At 43.0% G+C, this 23,627-nt stretch overlaps 1 protein-coding gene across 1 annotated transcript in view; it reads right to left on the minus strand.

Annotated features, from left to right (window-relative positions):
* Positions 1 to 19,624, minus strand: part of LRRC74B (leucine rich repeat containing 74B) — a 95,165-nt gene extending 75,541 nt beyond the window's left edge. The window contains exons 1-2 of the mRNA XM_077295048.1: positions 19,267 to 19,624; positions 11,960 to 12,140 (exon numbers count right to left, since the gene is read on the minus strand). Coding sequence (XP_077151163.1) covers positions 11,960 to 12,140; positions 19,267 to 19,434 — 349 coding nt within the window. The 5' untranslated portion in view covers positions 19,435 to 19,624. The remainder of the gene's footprint in view (positions 1 to 11,959; positions 12,141 to 19,266) is intronic.
* Between the last annotated feature and the right edge of the window lie 4,003 nt (positions 19,625 to 23,627).

Raw genomic sequence — 23,627 nt, forward strand, 5'->3', positions numbered from 1 at the left:
CAGCTTGCCGCTCGTGTGCAGGGTATACAAGATTATGTTACCAGAAATCCTAGGTCTGAACCCAAGATTCCAATTCCTGAACTGTTTTCAGGAGACCGATTTAAGTTTAGGAATTTCAGGAATAATTGTAAATTATTTTTGTCCCTGAAACCTTGTTCGTCTGGAGACTCTGCTCAACAAGTAAAAATTGTTATTTCATTCTTACGGGGTGACCCTCAGGATTGGGCTTTTTCGTTGGCGCCAGGAGATCCGGCATTGGCTGATATTGATGCGTTTTTTCTGGCGCTCGGTTTACTTTATGAGGAACCCAATCTTGAGATTCAGGCAGAGAAAGCCTTGCTGGCTATGTCTCAGGGCCAGGACGAGGCTGAGGTGTATTGCCAAAAATTTCGGAAATGGTCCGTGCTGACACATTGGAACGAGTGTGCACTGGCCGCTAATTTTAGAAATGGCCTTTCTGAGGCCATTAAGAATGTTATGGTGGGTTTTCCCATTCCCACAGGTCTGAATGATACCATGTCCCTGGCTATTCAAATTGACCGGCGGTTGCGGGAGCGCAAAACCGCAAATTCCCTCATGTTGTTGTCTGAACAGACACCTGATTTGATGCAATGTGATAGAATCCTGACTAGAAATGAGAGGAAAATTCATAGACGCCGGAATGGCTTGTGCTACTACTGTGGTGATTCTACACATGTTATCTCAGCATGCTCTAAACGTATATCTAAGGTTGTTAGTCCTGTCACCGTTGGTAATTTGCATCCTAAGTTTATTCTGTCTGTAACTTTGATTTGCTCACTGTCATCTTATCCTGTCATGGCGTTTGTAGATTCAGGTGCTGCCCTGAGTCTTATGGATCTCTCATTTGCTAAGCGCTGTGGTTTTATTCTTGAACCATTAGAAAATCCTATCCCTCTTAGGGGTATTGATGCTACGCCATTGGCAGAAAATAAGCCGCAGTATTGGACACAGGTTACCATGTGCATGACTCCTGAACACCGCGAGGTGATACGTTTTCTCGTTCTACATAAAATGCATGATTTGGTTGTTTTGGGGCTGCCATGGTTACAGACCCATAATCCAGTCCTTGACTGGAAGGCTATGTCAGTGTCTAGTTGGGGCTGTCGTGGTATTCATGGGGATTCCCTGCCTGTGTCTATTGCTTCTTCTACGCCTTCGGAAGTTCCGGAGTACTTGTCTGATTATCAGGATGTCTTTAGCGAGTCCAGGTCCAGTGCATTGCCTCCTCATAGGGAATGTGACTGTGCAATAGATTTGATTCCAGGCAGTAAATTTCCTAAGGGAAGACTGTTTAATCTGTCGATACCTGAACATACCGCTATGCGTTCATATATCAAGGAGTCTCTGGAGAAAGGACACATCCGTCCGTCTTCTTCCCCTCTTGGTGCGGGATTCTTTTTTGTGGCTAAAAAGGACGGATCTTTGAGGCCTTGTATTGACTATCGGCTTTTAAATAAGATCACTGTCAAATTTCAGTATCCTTTGCCGCTGTTGTCTGACTTGTTTGCCCGGATTAAAGGTGCCAAGTGGTTTACCAAGATAGACCTTCGTGGTGCGTACAACCTTGTGCGCATTAAGCAAGGGGATGAATGGAAAACCGCATTCAATACGCCCGAAGGTCATTTTGAGTACTTGGTGATGCCTTTTGGGCTCTCTAATGCCCCTTCAGTTTTTCAGTCCTTTATGCATGACATTTTCCGGAACTATCTGGATAAATTTCTGATCGTTTATCTGGATGATATTCTGGTTTTTTCTGATAATTGGGACTCGCATGTGGAGCAGGTCAGGATGGTCTTTAAAATTTTGCGTGAAAATTCTTTGTTTGTCAAGGGCTCAAAGTGTCTTTTTGGTGTACAGAAGGTTCCCTTTTTGGGGTTCATTTTTTCCCCTTCTGCTGTGGAGATGGACCCAGTCAAGGTCCGAGCTATTCTTGATTGGACTCAGCCCTTGTCAGTTAAGAGTCTTCAGAAGTTCTTGGGTTTCGCTAACTTCTACCGTCGTTTTATCGCTAACTTTTCTAGCATTGTGAAACCTTTGACGGATATGACCAAGAAGGGCTCCGATGTGGTTAATTGGGCTCCTGCTGCCGTGGAGGCTTTCCAGGAGTTGAAACGTCGGTTTACTTCGGCGCCTGTTTTGTGCCAGCCTGATGTCTCGCTTCCCTTTCAAGTTGAGGTGGATGCTTCAGAGATTGGAGCAGGGGCCGTTTTGTCGCAGAGAGGCCCTGGTTGCTCTGTTATGAGACCTTGCGCCTTTTTCTCTAGGAAGTTTTCGCCTGCGGAGCGAAATTATGATGTGGGCAATCGGGAGTTGTTGGCCATGAAATGGGCATTTGAGGAGTGGCGTCATTGGCTCGAGGGTGCTAAGCATCGTGTGGTGGTCTTGACTGATCACAAAAATCTGATGTATCTCGAGTCTGCTAAACGCCTGAATCCTAGACAGGCCCGCTGGTCATTGTTTTTCTCCCGTTTTGACTTTGTTGTCTCGTATTTACCAGGTTCAAAGAATGTGAAGGCCGATGCTCTTTCCAGGAGCTTTGTGCCTGATGCTCCTGGAGTCGCTGAACCTGTTGGTATTCTTAAGGATGGTATTATCTTGTCAGCTATTTCTCCTGATCTGCGACGTGTGTTGCAGAGATTTCAGGCTGATAGGCCTGATTCTTGTCCACCTGACAGACTGTTTGTGCCTGATAAGTGGACCAGCAGAGTCATTTCCGAGGTTCATTCCTCGGTGTTGGCAGGTCACCCAGGAATTTTTGGCACCAGAGATCTGGTGGCCAGATCCTTTTGGTGGCCTTCCTTGTCTAGGGATGTGCGGTCATTTGTACAGTCCTGTGGGACTTGTGCTCGAGCTAAGCCTTGCTGTTCTCGTGCCAGCGGGTTGCTCTTGCCCTTGCCTGTCCCTAAGAGACCTTGGACACATATCTCCATGGATTTCATTTCTGATCTTCCGGTGTCTCAGGGCATGTCTGTTATCTGGGTGATATGTGATCGCTTCTCCAAGATGGTCCATTTGGTTCCTTTGCCTAAAATGCCTTCCTCTTCCGATCTGGTTCCTGTGTTTTTCCAGAACGTGGTTCGTTTGCACGGCATCCCTGAGAATATTGTGTCAGACAGAGGATCCCAGTTTGTTTCCAGATTCTGGCGATCCTTTTGTAGTAGGATGGGCATTGACTTGTCGTTTTCGTCTGCTTTCCATCCTCAGACTAATGGACAGACGGAGCGAACTAATCAGACTTTGGAGGCTTATTTGAGGTGTTTTGTCTCTGCTGATCAGGACGATTGGGTGACCTTCTTGCCGTTAGCTGAGTTTGCCCTTAATAATCGGGCTAGTTCCGCCACCTTGGTTTCGCCGTTTTTCTGCAACTCTGGTTTCCACCCTCGTTTTTCTTTGGGTCATGTGGAACCTTCTGACTGCCCTGGGGTGGATTCTGTGGTGGATAGGTTGCAGCGGATCTGGAATCTTGTGGTGGACAACTTGAAGTTGTCACAGGAGAGGGCTCAGCGCTTTGCCAACCGCCGCCGCGGTGTGGGTCCCCGACTACGTGTTGGGGATTTGGTGTGGCTTTCTTCCCGCTTTGTTCCTATGAAGGTTTCCTCTCCCAAATTTAAACCTCGTTTTATTGGTCCTTACAAGATATTGGAAATTCTTAATCCTGTATCCTTTCGCCTGGATCTTCCTGTGTCGTTTGCTATCCACAACGTGTTTCATAGGTCCTTGTTGCGGCGGTACGTTGTGCCTGTGGTTCCTTCTGCTGAGCCTCCTGCTCCGGTGTTGGTTGAGGGCGAGTTGGAGTACGTGGTGGAGAAGATCTTGGATTCTCGTCTCTCCAGGCGGAGGCTTCAGTACCTGGTCAAGTGGAAGGGCTATGGTCAGGAAGATAATTCCTGGGTGGTCGCCTCTGATGTTCATGCGGCCGATTTAGTTCGTGCCTTTCACGCCGCTCATCCTGATCGCCCTGGTGGTCGTGGTGAGGGTTCGGTGACCCCTCACTAAGGGGGGGGTACTGTTGTGATTTTGCTTTTTGCTCCCTCTAGTGGTCATTAGTGATTTGACTCTGGAGCGTCTGTCTTTTCCTATATCCTCACCTGGGCCGTTAGTTCAGGGGCGTTGCTATATAAGCTCCCTGGACCTTCAGTTCAATGCCTGGCATCGTTGAAATCAGAGCTAATCTGTTGTGCTCTTGTCCTCTGATCCTGGTTCCTGTTTTTCAAGCTAAGTCTGCTTCTTTGCTTTTTGCTTTTGTTTTGTTTGGTATTTTTGTCCAGCTTGTTCCTATCTGTATCCTGACCTTTGCTGGAAGCTCTAGGGGGCTGGTGTTCTCCCCCCGGACCGTTAGACGGTTCGGGGGTTCTTGAATCTCCAGCGTGGATTTTTATAGGGTTTTTGTTGACCAGATAAGTTATCTTGCTATATTCTGCTATTAGTAAGCTGGCCTCTCTTTGCTGAACCTGGTTCATTTCTGTGTTTGTCATTTCCTCTTACCTCACCGTTATTATTTGTGGGGGGCTTGTATCTTGCTTTGGGGTCCCTTTCTCTGGAGGCAAGAGAGGTCTTTGTTTTCTTCTCCTAGGGGTAGTTAGATTCTCCGGCTGGCGCGAGTCATCTAGCGATCACCGTAGGCATGATCCCCGGCTACTTCTAGTGTTGGCGTTAGGAGTAGCTATTTGGTCAACCCAGTTACCACAGCCCTATGAGCTGGATTTTTGTATCTTGCAGACTTACACGTTCCTCTGAGACCCTGTCCACTGGGGTCATAACAGTATGCCAGGCCAGTATTAAATGTTTAATGCATTGCAGAAGTGGGATTATAAGAAAGAAAATTTTGAGGTTTTTTTTTCCCTCTCTCATTTTTTTTTTTTTTTTTTCTTTTCCCCTTTACCTCAGAGTGGCTTAAGCTTGCTGCAGACATGAATGTCCAGACCTTGATTACAAGTGTGGACCAGCTTGCCGCTCGTGTGCAGGGTATACAAGATTATGTTACCAGAAATCCTAGGTCTGAACCCAAGATTCCAATTCCTGAACTGTTTTCAGGAGACCGATTTAAGTTTAGGAATTTCAGGAATAATTGTAAATTATTTTTGTCCCTGAAACCTTGTTCGTCTGGAGACTCTGCTCAACAAGTAAAAATTGTTATTTCATTCTTACGGGGTGACCCTCAGGATTGGGCTTTTTCGTTGGCGCCAGGAGATCCGGCATTGGCTGATATTGATGCGTTTTTTCTGGCGCTCGGTTTACTTTATGAGGAACCCAATCTTGAGATTCAGGCAGAGAAAGCCTTGCTGGCTATGTCTCAGGGCCAGGACGAGGCTGAGGTGTATTGCCAAAAATTTCGGAAATGGTCCGTGCTGACACATTGGAACGAGTGTGCACTGGCCGCTAATTTTAGAAATGGCCTTTCTGAGGCCATTAAGAATGTTATGGTGGGTTTTCCCATTCCCACAGGTCTGAATGATACCATGTCCCTGGCTATTCAAATTGACCGGCGGTTGCGGGAGCGCAAAACCGCAAATTCCCTCATGTTGTTGTCTGAACAGACACCTGATTTGATGCAATGTGATAGAATCCTGACTAGAAATGAGAGGAAAATTCATAGACGCCGGAATGGCTTGTGCTACTACTGTGGTGATTCTACACATGTTATCTCAGCATGCTCTAAACGTATATCTAAGGTTGTTAGTCCTGTCACCGTTGGTAATTTGCATCCTAAGTTTATTCTGTCTGTAACTTTGATTTGCTCACTGTCATCTTATCCTGTCATGGCGTTTGTAGATTCAGGTGCTGCCCTGAGTCTTATGGATCTCTCATTTGCTAAGCGCTGTGGTTTTATTCTTGAACCATTAGAAAATCCTATCCCTCTTAGGGGTATTGATGCTACGCCATTGGCAGAAAATAAGCCGCAGTATTGGACACAGGTTACCATGTGCATGACTCCTGAACACCGCGAGGTGATACGTTTTCTCGTTCTACATAAAATGCATGATTTGGTTGTTTTGGGGCTGCCATGGTTACAGACCCATAATCCAGTCCTTGACTGGAAGGCTATGTCAGTGTCTAGTTGGGGCTGTCGTGGTATTCATGAGGATTCCCTGCCTGTGTCTATTGCTTCTTCTACGCCTTCGGAAGTTCCGGAGTACTTGTCTGATTATCAGGATGTCTTTAGCGAGTCCAGGTCCAGTGCATTGCCTCCTCATAGGGAATGTGACTGTGCAATAGATTTGATTCCAGGCAGTAAATTTCCTAAGGGAAGACTGTTTAATCTGTCGATACAGGGTTGGGTTAGGGCTAGGGTTAGGGCTAGGGTTGGGGCTAGGGTTGGGGCTAGGGTTAAGGCTACAGTTAGGGTTGGGGCTAAAGTTAGGGTTGAGGCTAAAGTTAGGGTTTGGATTACATTTACGGTTGGGAATAGGGTTGGGATTAGGGTTAGGGGTGTGTCTGGGTTAGAGGTGTGGTTAGGGTTACTGTTGGGATTAGGGTTAGGGGTGTGTTTGCATTAGGGTTTCAGTTATAATTGGGGGGTTTCCACTGTTTAGGCACATCAGGGGCTCTCCAAACGCGACATGGCGTCCGATCTCAATTACAGCCAATTCTGTGTTGAAAAAGTAAAACAGTGCTCCTTCCCTTCCGAGCTCTCCCGTGTGCCCACACAGGGGTTTACCCCAACATATGGGGTATCAGCTTACTCAGGACAAATTGGGCAACAACTTTTGGGGTCCAAGTTCTCCTGTTACCCTTGGGAAAATACAAAACTGGGGGTTAAAAAATAATTTTTGTGGGAAAAAAAAGGATTTTTTATTTTCACGGCTCTGCGTTATAAACTGTAGTGAAACACTTGGGGGCTCAAAGTTCTCACAACACATCTAGGTAAGTTCCTTGGGGGGTCTAGTTTCCAATATGGGGTCACTTGTGGGGGGTTTCTACTGTTTAGGTACATTAGGGGCTCTGCAAACGCAATGTGACGCCTGCAGACCAATCCATCTAAGTCTGCATTCCAAATGATGCTCCTTCCCTTCCGAGCTCTGCCATGCGCTCAAACGGTGGTCCCCCCCCCACATATCAGGTATCAGCGTACTCAGGACAAATTGGACAACAATATTTAGAGTCCAATTTCTCCTGTTACCCTTGGAAAAATACAAAACTGGGGGCTAAAAAATAATTTGTGGAAATTTTTTTTTTTTTATTTGCACGGCTCTGCGTTATAAAGTGTAGTGAAACACGTGGGGGTTCAAAGCTCTCACAACACATCTAGATGAGTTCCTTAGGGGGTCTACTTTCCAAAATGGTGTCACTTGTGGGTTTTTTTACTGTTTAGGTACATTAGGGGCTCTGCAAACGCAATGTGACGCCTGCAGACCATTCCATCTAAGTCTGCATTCCAAATGGCGCTCTTTCCCTTCCGAGCCCTCCCATGCGCCCAAACAGTGGTTCCCCCCACATATGGGGTATTAGAGCACTCAGGACAAATTGGACAACAACTTTGGGGGTCCAATTTCTCCTGTTACCCTCGGAAAAATACAAAACTGGGGGCTAAAAAATAATTTTTGTGGGAAAAAATTTTTGTTTTATTTTTACGGCTCTGCATTATAAACTTCTATGAAGCCCTTGGTGGGTCAAAGTGCTCACCACACCTCTAGATAAGTTCCTTAGGGGGTCTACTTTCCAAAATGGTGTCACTTGTGGGGGGTTTCAATGTTTAGGCACATAAGGGGCTCTCCAAACGCAACATGGCGTTTTGCCACCAAATATTAAGTCTTGTTTGCCAGAGGGACCAAATGCTTATTTCGCACAGCAAAATGCAAATAAATTTTCATCATTAATACAATGTAATTTTCAGGATTTAATTTTTGATATTCTATCTTTCAATGTTAAAATTAACCTACACTTAAAATTATAGACTGTTCATGTCTTTGTCAGTGGGCAAACGTACAAAATCAGCAAGGGATCAAATACTTATTTCCCCCACTGTACAATCTAATGTCCTCCCCCAGTTTCCGCCCTATAGCATCCCCCTCTGTGATGCTCCTTACATGGTAATTAAACTCTTCCCGATGTGCCCAGTTTCCATTTTTGGGCTTTGTTTTTCTTTCACAACGAGCAAAACTTTCTTGTTATTTTTCTCTCCACATGAGGTCATGTTTTTTACAGGGTGACTGGTACTTTTTAATGACAATTCATTTTGCCACATTGTGTGCTGTAAAATGGGAAAAAAATTCTAAGAAGTGAAATTGTGAATAAAAAGCCTGTAATTCTGACATTGTTTGTTTTTTAGGAACTGCTTTCATAGGTTACATTATGTCGTAAGAATGACCTGGTAACATGATTTTCATCATTTTTTGGTCCCTGGAACTGCATGAAGTCTTAATTTTCTTTGGGTGAGAAGTTTTTATTGCTACCATTTTGAGATGACATTTTGATCAATATTTGATTTTTGCGGTATTGCGGTGACAAAACAAAACGCAATGTTGTCAGTTTTATTTTTTTCTGTTTAAATTGTTTATCAATTGGGTTAATTATTTTGATATTTTGATAGATCGGACTTTTCTGGATGAGACAATACCACATATTTTTCTCATGTTTATTAAGACGACTTTTTTATGTTTATTGTACTTTTTACAGTATGTATTAGTTCCCTTTGTGTACATGAACCTGCGATCGACTGTATTGCTGCATATAGTAAAAATCATGGTCTCCTTTGAAGCCCAGTGAGTTTCAAAGGAGCTCTGTGATGACAGGCACCTAGTTCATCAGACCCCTCGGCTGCCATAGCAAGCCATCGATGACCCACGATCACGTCACGGGGTGCGTTGACGGGTGTATAGAATGATGCACCACAATGCCGATGTGCTGTTAATGCCATGGTTGTTAGTCAGGTCCTGGCTGTGTGTTACAGCCATTATCTGCTGGATGTGGTTCAGGCTATCCCTGCTTCATATACATGCTACTGACTTGTGCTGTACATATGCACCAGATGTTGCTAAGGGGTTGAATAATAAAAAGATTTTTCTCAGGTGTCCCTTCTCCACCAATGAGCAGCTGTTTCTATCTTCTCCGTTGTCAGATGCAAGTGGCACAAAGCAGTGGCGTCATTGTACTGCTTGCGATGGCCTGACATCAACTGCTGGTGCTGGCCTCTACCAGGCCACTGGGATGAACAGGTATTGCAACATTGGAAGCCAGTGACTGTGCTCTGGAATAGTTTTCAAACTGAAAGGGCTTCTGAGAAAGCCCATCCAGCTAAAAATAGAGTTGGCCGCCAACGAGCCCTTCAGCATGCCATGCCCAATTCCATCCTCTGCAACTGCTCAGACTGGGGTTGTGAGGAAAGAATTGAGGCATTGCATGATGGGATATTTACTATGTGTAGGGAACTATTGTTAAGGGCCCCTTCACACTGTGCAATCAAAGTCTGAACGAGCGTTCGATTTGTGACGTTTATCCGTCCTCGTTCCGAGGTTGCAAAGTGTGACATGGCGTTACGATTTGCGACGCAGCCCAGCATCGTACGATGTGAAAGAAAGAGCAGAACTTTCTTTCGTCGTAAATGTCTCGCTGTGGCGGTCGAAATCGTAGTATGTGACGGCGGTCATACGAGCTCGTAATGCGACTACGTGGGTTGGGCTTCCGCATACCTGTCTCCTGATTGGGCGTGACGTTTTAGCACGCCCATGCTGGTAATACGTCACGCTCGGAGTCGTAGGACTATGGCGGTGTGAAGGGTAGCGTACGATTGCGACGCGTGACGTTCACATCGCAACTACGTCAGAAAAAGCGTTAACATCGTAGAGTGTGACCGCTGGCTACGAGCTCGTACTGCGATGTCGAATATGACGCAAATGCGTCGTAATCGTAGCAGAATCGACCAGTGTGAAGGGGCCCTTAGGGGAGAACATTTTTAGCACTTGGAGAATAGTGTAATTATTAAGTGGTGGGCAATTAAGGAGCATTATTACTTTGTGGGAGCAGTCAGGGTATTAGAACCACGAGACAACTTAATGGAGGACGTTCTTGCGTCCTACATTGGGAAAGGGTAAGTAACAGAAACAGATCTATAATGGCAGTGTTATAGCTACATATTTCCTTCTCTGCTGTCAACACAGTGACAATCCAGTTTTGATCTGATCGACTGTCATGTCATGTCAGTTAATATAAAAAGAGTCTACACGCCTCCATTAAAATGCATGTTTTTGTCCTGTAAAAAAAATGTTTAATGTAGGCATCTTGGCAGCCTCCTGGACCAATTTTCTTCTTGTATCTTCATAAATTTTTGAGGTCCATCCAGTTCTAGGTAATGTCACTGTTGTGCCAAATTTAAGCTACTTCTTGTTGACCATCTTCATAGTGATAGGCCATATTCACACGTTGCGTTGTTATTTTTTTTTTTCTGCAGGCAAAACCTGCTCTCTTGGCAGTAAAGAAGCTGCTTACAAAAATCAGGTTTTGCTGCTTTTGTGGTCTCTTATGCATGCTGATAAAGTATAGTTCCCCCAAAGAAACTCAAGATGCAACTTCCATAAGGTTTTTGGACCAAAAACACAGCAAAACCTGATACCTGCATTTTTTTGCTGCGCTTCTGCACACTCTATGGTTGAAAAAACGCTGCAAAAACACTTGAAGTGACATGCTGCAGCTTTCAAAAATGCAGCAGTTTCCCAGATCAGTCAGAAAAAAAAAACAATGTGTGTGCATGAGATTTCTGAAATCTTATAGTCTTTGCCGGTACTGTATAATGCAGCTGAAAGTTTGGATAAAAAAAATGAAGCAAAAAAAAAATACCCCACAATGTATGAACATAGCCTTAAATGATATATCCTATGCCTTGGATTTTTTTTGTACCCTTCTCCTGACTGATGACTTTCAACAATGAGAACCCTTTGCTGTGTTGTAAGCTGTTTACAGACAGACCATGGTCTTTGCTGTAAAATGCAACTACGAAAATGTCAGGAAAATCCTACCAGTACAGATAAACTTTATATGGGGTTAATCAGAATAAATGATGGCAGTTTTGTACTGACTACTATTTAACATGAACTTAAATGTGATTGGCTAATGCTGAACCCAACCACATCTCCAATTATAATAAAGTGTTCACACTTATGCAACCACATTATTTTAATTTTGTTATTTTTATTTTATCTCTTACAATAATTTCAGTTTGTTTCTTAAGGCTACTTTTACACTTACTGGGTTTATATGAGGCCCATTTTTCGGGTTCCCAATACTATAGCAAAAGTATTGGGAAAAAAAGGCAATCCGCAAAACTGAAGTCACGTTGATTTACAATGGGGGCCGTGTCCTTAAGCTCGGTCTTTTTTTACTGCCATAAGTATGGCCATACGGCGCACCGTGGAATTACTGCTGCCCGTTTTTGCGGCCCCATAGAAATCTATTGGGGCCACAAAACAACGGTATGTGTAAAAGAAGCCTAATAGATTTGTACAGATTATTGGTTACATTTAAGGTGGAAAAAGTTCTGAAATAATTATTCTTGGCGTAATTTTTTACCATGTTAAAATTTACATGTTAAAAACCTGGCAATTTAACAGGGATGTGTATACTTTTTATCTACTATACTGTATACTGCCTAACGAAAAACCAAAGGTTATTGAAAGAAATTATCAAACGACTTATCTCTAGCAACCAGTCTGACTCAAACCTGATTGGGGTGGTTTTAGTTATGTCCATTTTTTATACATTTTTTACAACTGCATAGTGAGGTTCAAAAAGTGTCTGAAAAAAACTAAACATCTCTGAAGCAAGGTATAAATGTCAGTTTATGACCCAAACTGAGCAAGAACTCTTTGGCATCTCCCATCTCTTTTGAAGCTTTGACCAGATCTAACAAAGGTCACATGTTTCATGCGCCACGTAGCTCTTACAGATAACGTGTGCTGGAATGTGATTGGTATTTTAATTCAGATATCCGGGTCTAGGAACAAACCTTTAATTTCTAAATCTGTGTCCCAGTCTTCAGGTTTAGTGTCTTCAGCTTTGCCAGCAACTTCTTGGAGTTTATCTGGTACTGTCTGTTCTTGGTCTTTTTCTGTGGGTATATCCTCCTTAGCTTCCTGCTTCACATCTTCTTCAGTCATGAACCTTGCTCTCTCTGATCTTGGTACAATCTAGAAAAGACCCAGTAGTTCTCGTTTATAACATTAAATCTTATATATAACGGTGGATGTATCCTTATGTCCGAAGCCGGGATGCGCCAGGGTCAGTGCATGCGCATACCGCACTACGGCTCCATTATCCCTATGGCCAGCTAGTGCACACTTCTATGTTGTTGATGTTGTAGTACTTTTCTTCAATAAATTGGTGACGGAGTCAGCGTGTGCGCATACCGGGATCTCCGGCACCATTTTATTGCCACTTGCCGGCCATCGCCATTATGCCTATGGTCGGAGCGTGCGCACTGCTATCCTGACATTGTAATATACTACTTCAATAAGATGGCATCGGAGTTAGCGTGTGCGCATACTGTGCCGTTTTATTGAAGTCACTGTATAAATGTACCAATAAAAATGCTTGCCACCCGAGTTTAGAACAGGTTCAATAGCTAGTAACTGTATAACACAATAACTGCCACGACTGATGAGCCCAGCTCAAATCCAGCGGATAGAACAGTGCTGCTATCAAGCAAGTTACATGTAACATCTCATGTTCATGTCCTTCATACCTACTTACATATGGGGAAGCAGGGACTTTTTACTTTTGTATAAACCTGGTTTGTAATAAGCCTGCCAGAAACCTAGTATATTTTTAATCTTTGCACTCCTAACTTAATTATGATGTTAAAATTATACCTTTTATTGGATAACTATGTGCACATCTTTAAAAGTAACCTACAGATATGGGGTTAATCTGCAGAATAATAGTGTTGCTGTAAGATGCTCAATGTGATAGTCATAGTCGAGGGGCTGCGTTCCCATGCCCTGGCAACCCACAAATAAACGGTGTTCCTGTCTATTAATGCTGTGTTGCGTGCAATGCAGAGTACTCACTTTCAGGCCTCCGCTGAATCCACGTCCTTTGGTCCAGGATCAGCGACACACAAATCAGGGAACACTTACTTCTTAACAACCAGTTCAAATTTACTTAACAGTCTGAGTTCAATTGATGATACAGCATAGTAGGTTTTCGTGTTCTCTGTTGATTCGACCTGAACTATCACTTTGCTTACTGGCACCTTCAGCCCCGCTGGTACTCCGTCCAGCTTTGCAGTATTCATAAGTCCCATTCTGTCTCCCTCAGGCATTTCTCCATATGGTTTCCACTTGTTGGAAGGGTATAAGGCACGCTTCCCAGTGCCTAGTTCAAGCCATAGGCCCCGGACGCTACAGGAATGTACGCTGAAGATAGTTGCTGACGTTTTCATACTGTTTTCATGCTGCTTCAACAATGAGTACTTCTCGTGTCTTCCAGCCCCCTGGCCTTGTACTCTTACTAAAACTTTATCTATCTCTCAATCTAACCTAACCAGGAACTGCTCCCTTTTATATCACCCAACCCACTCCCATGGCTAATCTCAAAAACATTAACTGTATCTTAACTATTTCCTCTCACTAATATGCCCATCACTGCATATTTCCCTTCCTAAACTTAAACTATAAGTCCTATACTAAACCTTAAAGGGAATCTGTCACCTACTTTTTCGTATATAAGCTTTGGCCAGCACCATCAGGGACTTTTCTACAGCATTCTGTAATGCTGTAGATAAGCACCCTGATGTAACCTGAAAGATAAGAAAAACAAATTATATTATACTCACCCAGGGGCGGTCCGGGTCCGATGGGCGTCGCGGTCCGGCACCTCCCATCTTCATGCGATGACGTCCTCTTCCTTGCTTCTGTCACGACTCCTGCGCAGGTTTACTTTATCTGCCCTGTTGAGGGCAGCGCAAAGTACTACAGTGTGCAGCTGCTGGGCTTCTCGGACCTTTTCTGGCACCTGCGCACTGCAGTACTTTGCTCTGCCCTCAACAGGGCAACTAAAGTATGCCTGGGCAGGAGCCGCGACAGAAGCAAGGAAGAGGACATCATCGCATGAAGATGGGAGGTACCAGACCAAAATAGAGAGAACTTTCTCTGAAACTTTATTTTTGGAAACTTTTTTTATTTTTTTTAATACAGCCACACCTGTTCTCAATTGAGAAATCATTTAAAAAGGACCTGCCTAACAAAGAGAAGTAGATCAAAAGATGTTCAAAAGCTAGATATCATGCCACAATCCAAAGAAATTCTGGAACAAATGGGAAACAACGTAATTGATAACTATCAGTCTGGAAAAAGTTTGGCACTCCAGAGACACAGTGAGAGTCATGCTTCACAAATGGTGAAAACATAGAACAGTGGTGAACCTTCCCATGAGTGAGAGGCTGACTAAATTCACCCCATGAGTGTAGTAACAACTCATCCAAGAGGTCACAAAAGAACCCACAACAACCTCCAAAGAACTGCAAGCCTCACTTGCCTCAGTTAAGGTCAGTGTTCATGACTCCACCATAAGACTGGGTAAAAATGACCAGCATGGCAGAATTCCAAGACAAAAACCACTGCTTAGCAATAAAAACATAAAGGCTCATCTCAGAAAACATCTTAATAATCCATAAGACTTTAGGGATAATACTGTATGGACTAATAAAAGTTGAACTTTTTGGAATGTGTATGTCCCATTAAATCTGGCATAGAAGTAACACAGCATTTCAGAAAAGAAACATCATACCAACAGTAAAATATGCTGGTAGTAGTGTGATAATCTGGGGCAGTTTTGCTACTCCAGGACCAGGAAGATTTGGAATATCCAGCCGTCTGCTCATGACCTTAAGCTGAAGCACACTTGGGTTATGCAGCAGGACAATGATCCAGAGCACACCAGCAAGTCCACCTCTGAATGGCTTAAGATAAACAAAATTAAGAGTTTGGAGTGGCCTAGTCAAGGTCCTAACCTTAATCCGATTGAGATGCTGTGGCATGCTCGTTATTTCAAATGCTTGATTGCAGTTGTTGCTGCTAAGGGTGGCCCAAACAGTTATTAGGTTTAGGGGGCAACTATTTTTCACACAGGTTTGGATTTTTTTTTTACTTCATAACTTAATAATAAAGACCTTCATTTAAAAATTGCATTTTATGTTTACTTGTGTTATCTTTGCTTAATATTTAAAATTGTTTGGTGATCTGAAACATTTAAGTGTGACAAACATGCTAAAGAATAGGAAATCAGGAAGTGGGCAAATCATTTTTCACACAACTGTAAATATAATGTCATGTATATGTACGCCTGTTCACAATTACTGTTATTCTGAACAATTAAGCAAGTTGAATATGAAATAATCTCTAAAAGGCCTAAAGTTGTTAAGGCAAATCTGTCAGCAGGATTTTGCTAAGCAAACTACAGGCATTGTCAGGTTGGCAGTGATGAAAGTGATACCTGGGGTGAAAAAATCAGTCTTGTGGTTCTTGTGTAATCAGTGTTAGAAGTTTTCAGTTGAGATTATCATGCTCCAGGGTGGGACTGTATGCAAAGTCTTCTCTTCCTGCTCTAAGCTAGAGAAACCAAGGAGAGACCTGCCCACAGGCCTGCCCTGAAGCAAACATGTTCCTCACCATAGAGACAGAGAGAGAGACGCAGACTGTTTGTGCTTTGGGGCGGGCCTGTGGACAGATCTCTCCTTGGTTTCTCTGACTTATAGCAGGAAGATAAGACTCTGCCTACAGTCCCATCCCATTGCATGGGCATCTCATTAACTGAAAACTTCTAACACTGTTTACTCAAGAACCACAAGACAGATCTCTGTGATTGTAGTTTACTTAGCAAAATCTTGCTGACAGGTTCACTTTAAAGATAACATATTTCCCTTGTATTTAGACAATAAAAAAATAAACATATATATAATATATATATACTGTGTATATATATATATATATATATATATATATATATATATATATATATATATATATAATGGAGAAAACCAAGGAAGGGGACAATGTGTGCATATACCCTAATGAAAATGAGCAAGTAAAATAGCAGGTGCATTAAATTAACATAGTGTACGTAGTAAACACTGTTTTTGATTAAAAAAAAAAAAAGGCATAAAGCTGTCCCACCGCGACAAGGTGTGCCCAATTGGGACAGTAACTACACTCTCTAATGTTAAAACCTACCTAGGTCCCAACCGGACACCCACTTTTGGAGAGACTATATATGAACTGCCCAGCTCAGTGAAAAGTAATAAAAAATGGAGGCCGCACACCAATTGAAGGTGAAAAAAGAGCTATTTAATAGCCCAAAATGGCGACCATACAATGGGATTTTCTGGATTTTTTTTAAATATTCTGTCTCTCACAGTTGAAGTGTACCTATAATAAAAATTACAGACCTCTCCATTCTTTGTAGGTGGGAAAACTTGCAAAATTGGCAGTGTATCAAATACTTATTTTCCCCACTGTATATATATATATATATATAATACATGCAGTGGGGAAAATAAGTATTTGATACATACACACAGTCATGGCCGAGAGTGTTGACACCCTTGAAATTGTTCCAGAAAATAAAGTATTTTTCCCAGAAAACTTGTGCAATTACACGTTTTGTTATAAATGTTTATTTGAGCAACACCAAAAAGCAGAGAAAAAAAGGCAAATTGGACATAATTTCACACAAAGCCCCCAAAATGGGCCAGACAAAATTATTGGCAGCCTCAATTTAATATTTGGCTGCACACTCTTTGAAATAAATAACTGCAATCAATTGCTTCCTATAATCATCAACAAGCTTTTTACACCTCTTAACTGGAATTTTGGACCTCTCTTTTGTAAGCTGTTCTAGGTCTCTCATATTTGAAGGAATTGTTCTCCCAGTGGCAATTTTAACATCTCTCCACAGGTGTTCAATGGGATTTAGATTCGGCTCATTGCTGGCCACTTTAGAATTCTCCAGAGCTTTGCTTACATCCTTATCTGGTTCCTTCTTGAAGTATGTTTGGGGTCATTGACCAGATGGAAGACCCATGGCCTAGCATGCCATCCTACGTTCAGGTAGGGTAGCTACTAGGGCCATGGGGTTGATTATGCTGTGCACTGTGGACAAAGGAACATCAAGATCTCTGGAGATGAGCATGTAACCTTGAGATTGATATTTTTCAACAATTTTGGTTCTCTTGTCCTCAGACAGTTCTCTTCTTTTTCTGTTCTCCATGATTAGTGTGGCACACAAATATACACAATGCAAAGATTAAGTCAACATCTCCCCTTTTCATCTGGTTTCAGGTGAGATTTTCATATTGCCCACAGCTGTAACTCACCACAGGTGAGATGGAACAAGCATCACATGCTTGAAACAAAGTTGTTTATCCTCAATTTTGGAAAGGCGCCAATAGTTTTGTCAGGACCATTTTTTTTTGTGTGAAATTATGTCCAATTTAATGTTTTTTTTGTGTTGTTCCAATACACAAAAAGTAAATAAAAATGTGTATAATAAAAAGATGTGTAATTGCAATAATTTTCTGGGGAAATACTTCATTTTGTGGAACAATTTCAAGGGTGCAAACACTTTCAGCTATATATATATTTATGCATATATAAATATATCTATCTACTATATAATTGTCTAAGGGTCACTTCCGCCTTTCTCTGTCTGTCTTTCTGTCTGTAACGGAAATCCCAAGTCGCTGATTGGTCGCTGCAAAACAGCCACGACCAATCAGTGACGGGCACAGTCCGGCGGCAAAAAGGCCGCTCCTTACTCCCCGCAGTCAGTGCCCAGCGCCCGCTCCATACTCCCCTGCAGTCACCGCTCACACAGGGTTATTGGCAGCGTTAACGGACCGCGTTATGCCGCGGTGTAACGCACTCCATTAACGCTGCTATTAACCCTGTGTGACCAACTTTTTACTATTGATGCTGCCTATGCAGCATCAATAGTAAAAAGATCTAATGTTAAAAATAATAAAAAAATAAAAAATAGTTATATACTCGGATCCAGAACAGGCCTTTCCCGCTCCTCGCGACGTTCCGGTGACTGCTCCATGCATTGCGATATCGCGAGATGATGACGTAGCGGTCTCGTGAGATCGCTACGTCATCATATCGCAAGACCACAATGCACTCTTAGGACCGGAGCACGCGAGTAGCATCGGTAAACCCTTCGCCTGGATCCGGGGGCCAACGGAAGGTGAGTATATAACTATTTTTTATTTTAAATCTTTTTTTAACAGGGATATGATGCCCACATTGCTATATACTATGTGGGCTGTGCAATATACTACGTGGGCTGTGCAATATACTACATGGCCTGTGCTATATACTACGTGGGCTGTGCTATATACTAAGTGGGCTGTGCAATGTTCTACGTAGGCTGTGCAATGTACTACGTGGGCTGTGCAATATACTACGTGGGCTGTGCAATATACTACGTGGGCTGTGCAATGTACTACGTGGGCTGTGTTATATCCTATGTGGGCTGTGTTATATTTTTACCTTCCTCTGGATCAACATGTTAGGGCATGTTAGGTTAGGCTATGGGTTGAACTAGATGGACTTAGTCTTCCTTCAACCTTAATAACTATGTAACTATATCCTGTGTGGCTGTGCTATTTACTACGTGGGCTGTGTTATACACTACGTGGGCTGTGTTATACACTACATGGGCTGTTTTATACTACGTGAGCTGTGTTATATGCTACGTGGGCTGTTATAAACTAAGTGGGTGTGTTATATGCTATGTGGGCTGTTATACACTCCGTGGGCTGTGTTATATACTAAGTGGCTGTGCTATATACTCCGTGGGCTGTGCTATATACTCCGTGGGCTGTGCTATATACTCCATGGGCTGTGCTATATACTACGTGGCTGTGCTATGTACTACATGGGCTGTTATATACTACATGGCTGTGCTATATACTACGTGGCTGGCTGCGAACAATCAGCGACAGGCGCAGTCCGGCCGCGAATTAGCGCGGGATTTGAACCACGCTTTGCTAATTGGTCGCGGTTGGCCAAATCCTGTGTATTCAATGTATTATTCTAAAATCTTCATAAATAAACTACATACATATTCTAGAATACCCAATGCTTTAGAATCGGGCTACCATCTAGTATATATATATATATATATATATATATATATATATATATATATATATACACACACACACGCACACTGCTACATCTTGGCGAGGTTTCACTGTTTATTATGACATCTGTTCTATAGACCATCTTCTTTACACACATAAAATAAATAACTTACTTTGTTGCTGACACTTCCTCTGCTCAGTTGTGACAGTGGTCTGCTGGGTGGTCTGCTAGGAATTCCTCCCAAGGAATGGTTGACTTCTTCCTCTTCTGCATCTTTTGCTTCTTCCACTGAAGGAAGCATTGGACTCATGTCCTTAGAAAACCTCTTGCCTAGCACCATATTACTGTAAGCACTGGTTTATCAATCACAATATTAATATTAATTATTATGCTGCTAAAGCTTTGTCCAAAAGGGATTAAATCTTGAGTCCTTGTAAAAACATAACTCCCCAAAAATAAGAACATGCAGCTAAATGTTGAATAAAGCTGCCAGCAGGCAGGGTCTGCTCAGATTTCTGTTGACTGTCACTATACATAAACTTGCTAGGCTACTTTATTTCAGGCTGACAATCCCAATGACCAATTAGAACAGCAGAACAGAGGACTCAGCCAATCAGAGGTTACAGGCGGGAGTGCTAGGACTCTGGGTTTGTTGTACTGTTACCATAGCGATGGTGATTGCTGAGCAGTGCTTGATCCACATCTTCTCACACTGAACAGCTTCTCTCTGCTGTCCTCATTCACGACAATGCAATATACAGAAAATATACATAACTATAAGTCAATGTTCATATGCCGCGTATTTGTTTGCAGATTTGTTTGAGTAGATTTATCCACACTGAAAATCTGCTTCAAAATCCTCACCCTATGCTTGAAAATGTAATATAGAAAACAGCTATCACTGTGTAAGAGAAGGTCTTAGCTCAGTAAAATTGCGGAGTGACTATAAAAACAAATAATCGAGGTCAAAGAGAAAACAGGCGGCACCATTCAGTCTTGCGTACCTTATAGCAGCTTCATGGGATGGTTTACAGCTTGAAGGCACCAAGGTTAAAAGGTGCGCCACACGGAGATAGGCAAGTCTTTTGGAAGTCAAGAACATAGAAAAAAGGGTGGCACTCTGAAATTCCTTAAAAACTCTTCTTTATTTTCATCATTAAAACATCGGGGAGCAGCCGTTTCACATCCAACTGTTGCTTCAACAAGTCCAGGTACGGTTTAACATGGGAGGACAACCCCTTTTATAGGGGGCACACCTGTCCTGCCACAGGCAATAACACTAATTACAAACAAAGACATCAAATAAATTCACATACATTTATACAAATATAGACATGTCTATTTCATCATTAAAACCAAAGGGACCTTGTGCATGGGAAAGGATAATCCATATAGCCTCGTGTTTCCTCACGGTTCGGGTAAGTGTACTCTCTCAAGTCCCGCAAAGCTCAGAACCTCTGGGTCTGAACAATGAACTTCTCAGACATGTTCTATAAGGCTGCCGTCACACTAGCAGTATTTGGTCAGTATTTTACATCAGTATTTGTCAGCCAAAACCAGGAGTGGAACAATTAGAGTAAAAGTATAATAGAAACATATGCTCCACTTCTGTATTTATCACCCACTCCTGGTTTTGGCTTACACATACTGATGTAAAATACTGACCAAATACTGCTAGTGTGACAGCAGCCTAAATCTGGTGGATCCTTTCCCTTATGCAATCGATTTAAAGTGCAAATAAAGAAGAGTTTTTAAGGAATTCCAGAGTGTCACCCTTTCCTCTATCTTCCTGCCTTATAAAAACAAATAAACTAAGAACATCGAGTCAATAGTCCACAAATAAAGTGTCATACATTTCTATTAAATCATGACAAAAATTAGGCATACACATATTTATTTATTTATATATATATATATATATATATATATATATATATATATATATATATATATATACACACATATATATACATACTGTACGCAAGGAAAAAATAAATAGCAAATAGACTTAGGTATTAGTGGTATGTAGTCCACACAAGTGTTGGGGAAGGAAGAGTGTATTACATGAAAATAGAAAAAAATACTATAACGTGTCAGTGCTTAAATAATAACTAGCTGTTTCCAGCCAGCTAACGCTCGGCACGCTCATTGCTATCTAATTAACGCTGCTGGGTAATATGTGGGGACGGAGCCTTGTGTGGTAATGTGAGGGGACGGAGCCTCGTGTGGTAATGTGTGGGGACAGAGCCTCGTGTGGTAATATGTGGGGACAAAGCCTCATGTGGTAATGTGTGGGGACGGAGCCTCATGTGGTAATGTGTGGGGACAGAGCCTCGTGTAGTAATATGTGGGGACAAAGCCTCATGTGGTAATGTGTGGGGACGGAGCCTCATGTGGTAATGTGTGGGGACAGAGCCTCGTGTGGTAATATGTGGGGACAAAGCCTCATGTGGTAATGTGTGGGGACGGAGACTCATGTGGTAATGTGGGGGGCGGGATTATGTGTGGTAATGTGGTAGGGGCGGAATTATGTGTGGTTATGTGGTGGGGGCGGGATTATGCATGGTAATGTGGTCGGAGGGCAGGATTATGTGTGGTGATGTGGTGGAGAGGCGGGATTATGTGTGGTGAAGTGGTGGGGGGCGGGATTATGTGTGGTGATATGGGGGCAGGACTATGTGTAGTAATGTGATAGGGGGCGGGATTGTGTGTGGTGATGTGGTGGAGGGGCGGGATTATGTGTGGTGATGTGTTGGGGGGCGGGATTATGTGTGGTGATGTGGTGGGGGGCGGGATTATGTGTGGTAATGTGGTGGGGGGTGGGATTATGTGTGGTAATGTGGTGGGGGGTGGGATTATGTGCGGTGATGTGGTGGAGGGGCGGGATTATGTGTGGTAATGTGGTGGGGGGCGGGATTATGTGTGGTAATGTGGTGGGGGCGGGTGTTGTGAAATTGGATTTTGGGCTCCCCCGGTGGCCACTGGTGGAATTGAACTGGTGTGCATCATCCCCTCTGTTCACCTGTTTCCATCAGGATGTGGGAGTCGCTATTTAACCTTGCTCCTCTGTCACTTCCATGCCGGTCAACATTGTAATCAGAAGCCTTTCTGTGCATGTTCCTGCTGCTAGACAACTCCCAGCTAAGTTGGACTTTAGTCCTCGTTTGTTTTTGCATTTTGTTCCAGTTCACAGCTGTAGTTTTGTTTCTGTGTCTGGAAAGCTCTTGTGATCTGAAATTGCCACTCTGATGTTATGAGTTAATACTAGAGTCTTAAAGTAATTTCAGGATGGCGTTTTGATAGGGTTTTCAGCTGACCATGAAAGTGCCCTTTCTGTCTTCCTGCTATCTAGTAAGCGGACCTCAATTTTGCTAAACCTATTTTCATACTACGTTTGTCATTTCATCTAAAATCACCGCCAATATATGTGGGGGCCTCTGTCTGCCTATCGGGGAAATTTCTCTAGAGGTGAGCCAGGACTATATTTTCCTCTGCCAGGATTAGTTAGTCCTCCGGCCGGCGCTGGGCGTCTAGGGATAAAAAACGTAGGCAACGCTACCCGGCTACTGTTAGTTGTGCGGCAGGTTTAGTTCATGGTCAGTTTAGTTTCCATCCTTCCAAGAGCTAGTACTTATGTTTGCTGGGCTATGTTCTCTTGCCATTGAGAACCATAACAGTTTGACTGGCCCCAAAGGGTTAAATTAATTGACAGAGAAAGGAGAGAAAAGAGAAGTCTGCTGAAGATTTTTTTTTTTTTTCCCTTCCCTTCAGTTCTGAGTGTGCTTGTAATTGAATCTCTTGCAAGTCTGCCTATATTGCAGCCTTTCTCTCTCTCTCTCTCCTTCTAATCCTGGAATGGCTCTGTGTTCACCTGTTTAAAATGGATATTCAGAGTTTAGCTGCAGGTTTGAATAATCTCACCACGAAAGTTCAAAATTTACAAGATTTTGTTGTTCATGTTCCTATATCTGAACCTAGAATTCCTTTGCCTGAATTTTTCTCGGGGAATAGATCTTGCTTTCAAAATTTCAAAAATAATTGCAAGTTGTTTTTGTCCCTGAAATCTCGCTCTGCTGGAGATCCTGCTCAGCAGGTCAGGATTGTGATTTCCTTGCTCCGGGGCGACCCTCAGGATTGGGCTTTTGCATTGGCTCCAGGGGATCCTGCGTTGCTCAATGTGGATGCGTTTTTTCTGGCCTTGGGGTTGCTTTATGAGGAACCTCAGTTAGAGCTTCAGGCGGAAAAGGCCTTGATGTCCCTATCTCAGGGGCAAGACGAAGCTGAAATATACTGCCAGAAATTCCGTAAATGGGCTGTGCTTACTCAGTGGAATGAGTGCGCCCTGGCGGCGAATTTCAGAGAGGGTCTCTCTGATGCCATTAAGGATGTTATGGTGGGGTTCCCTGTGCCTGCGGGTCTGAATGAGTCCATGACAATGGCTATCCAGATCGATAGGCGTCTGCGGGAGCGCAAACCTGTGCACCATTTGGCGGTGTCTACTGAGAAGACGCCAGAGAATATGCAATGTGATAG

This window comes from Ranitomeya variabilis, chromosome 1 (genome assembly GCF_051348905.1).
Source record: "Ranitomeya variabilis isolate aRanVar5 chromosome 1, aRanVar5.hap1, whole genome shotgun sequence".
Taxonomy (NCBI): Eukaryota; Metazoa; Chordata; class Amphibia; order Anura; family Dendrobatidae; genus Ranitomeya; species Ranitomeya variabilis.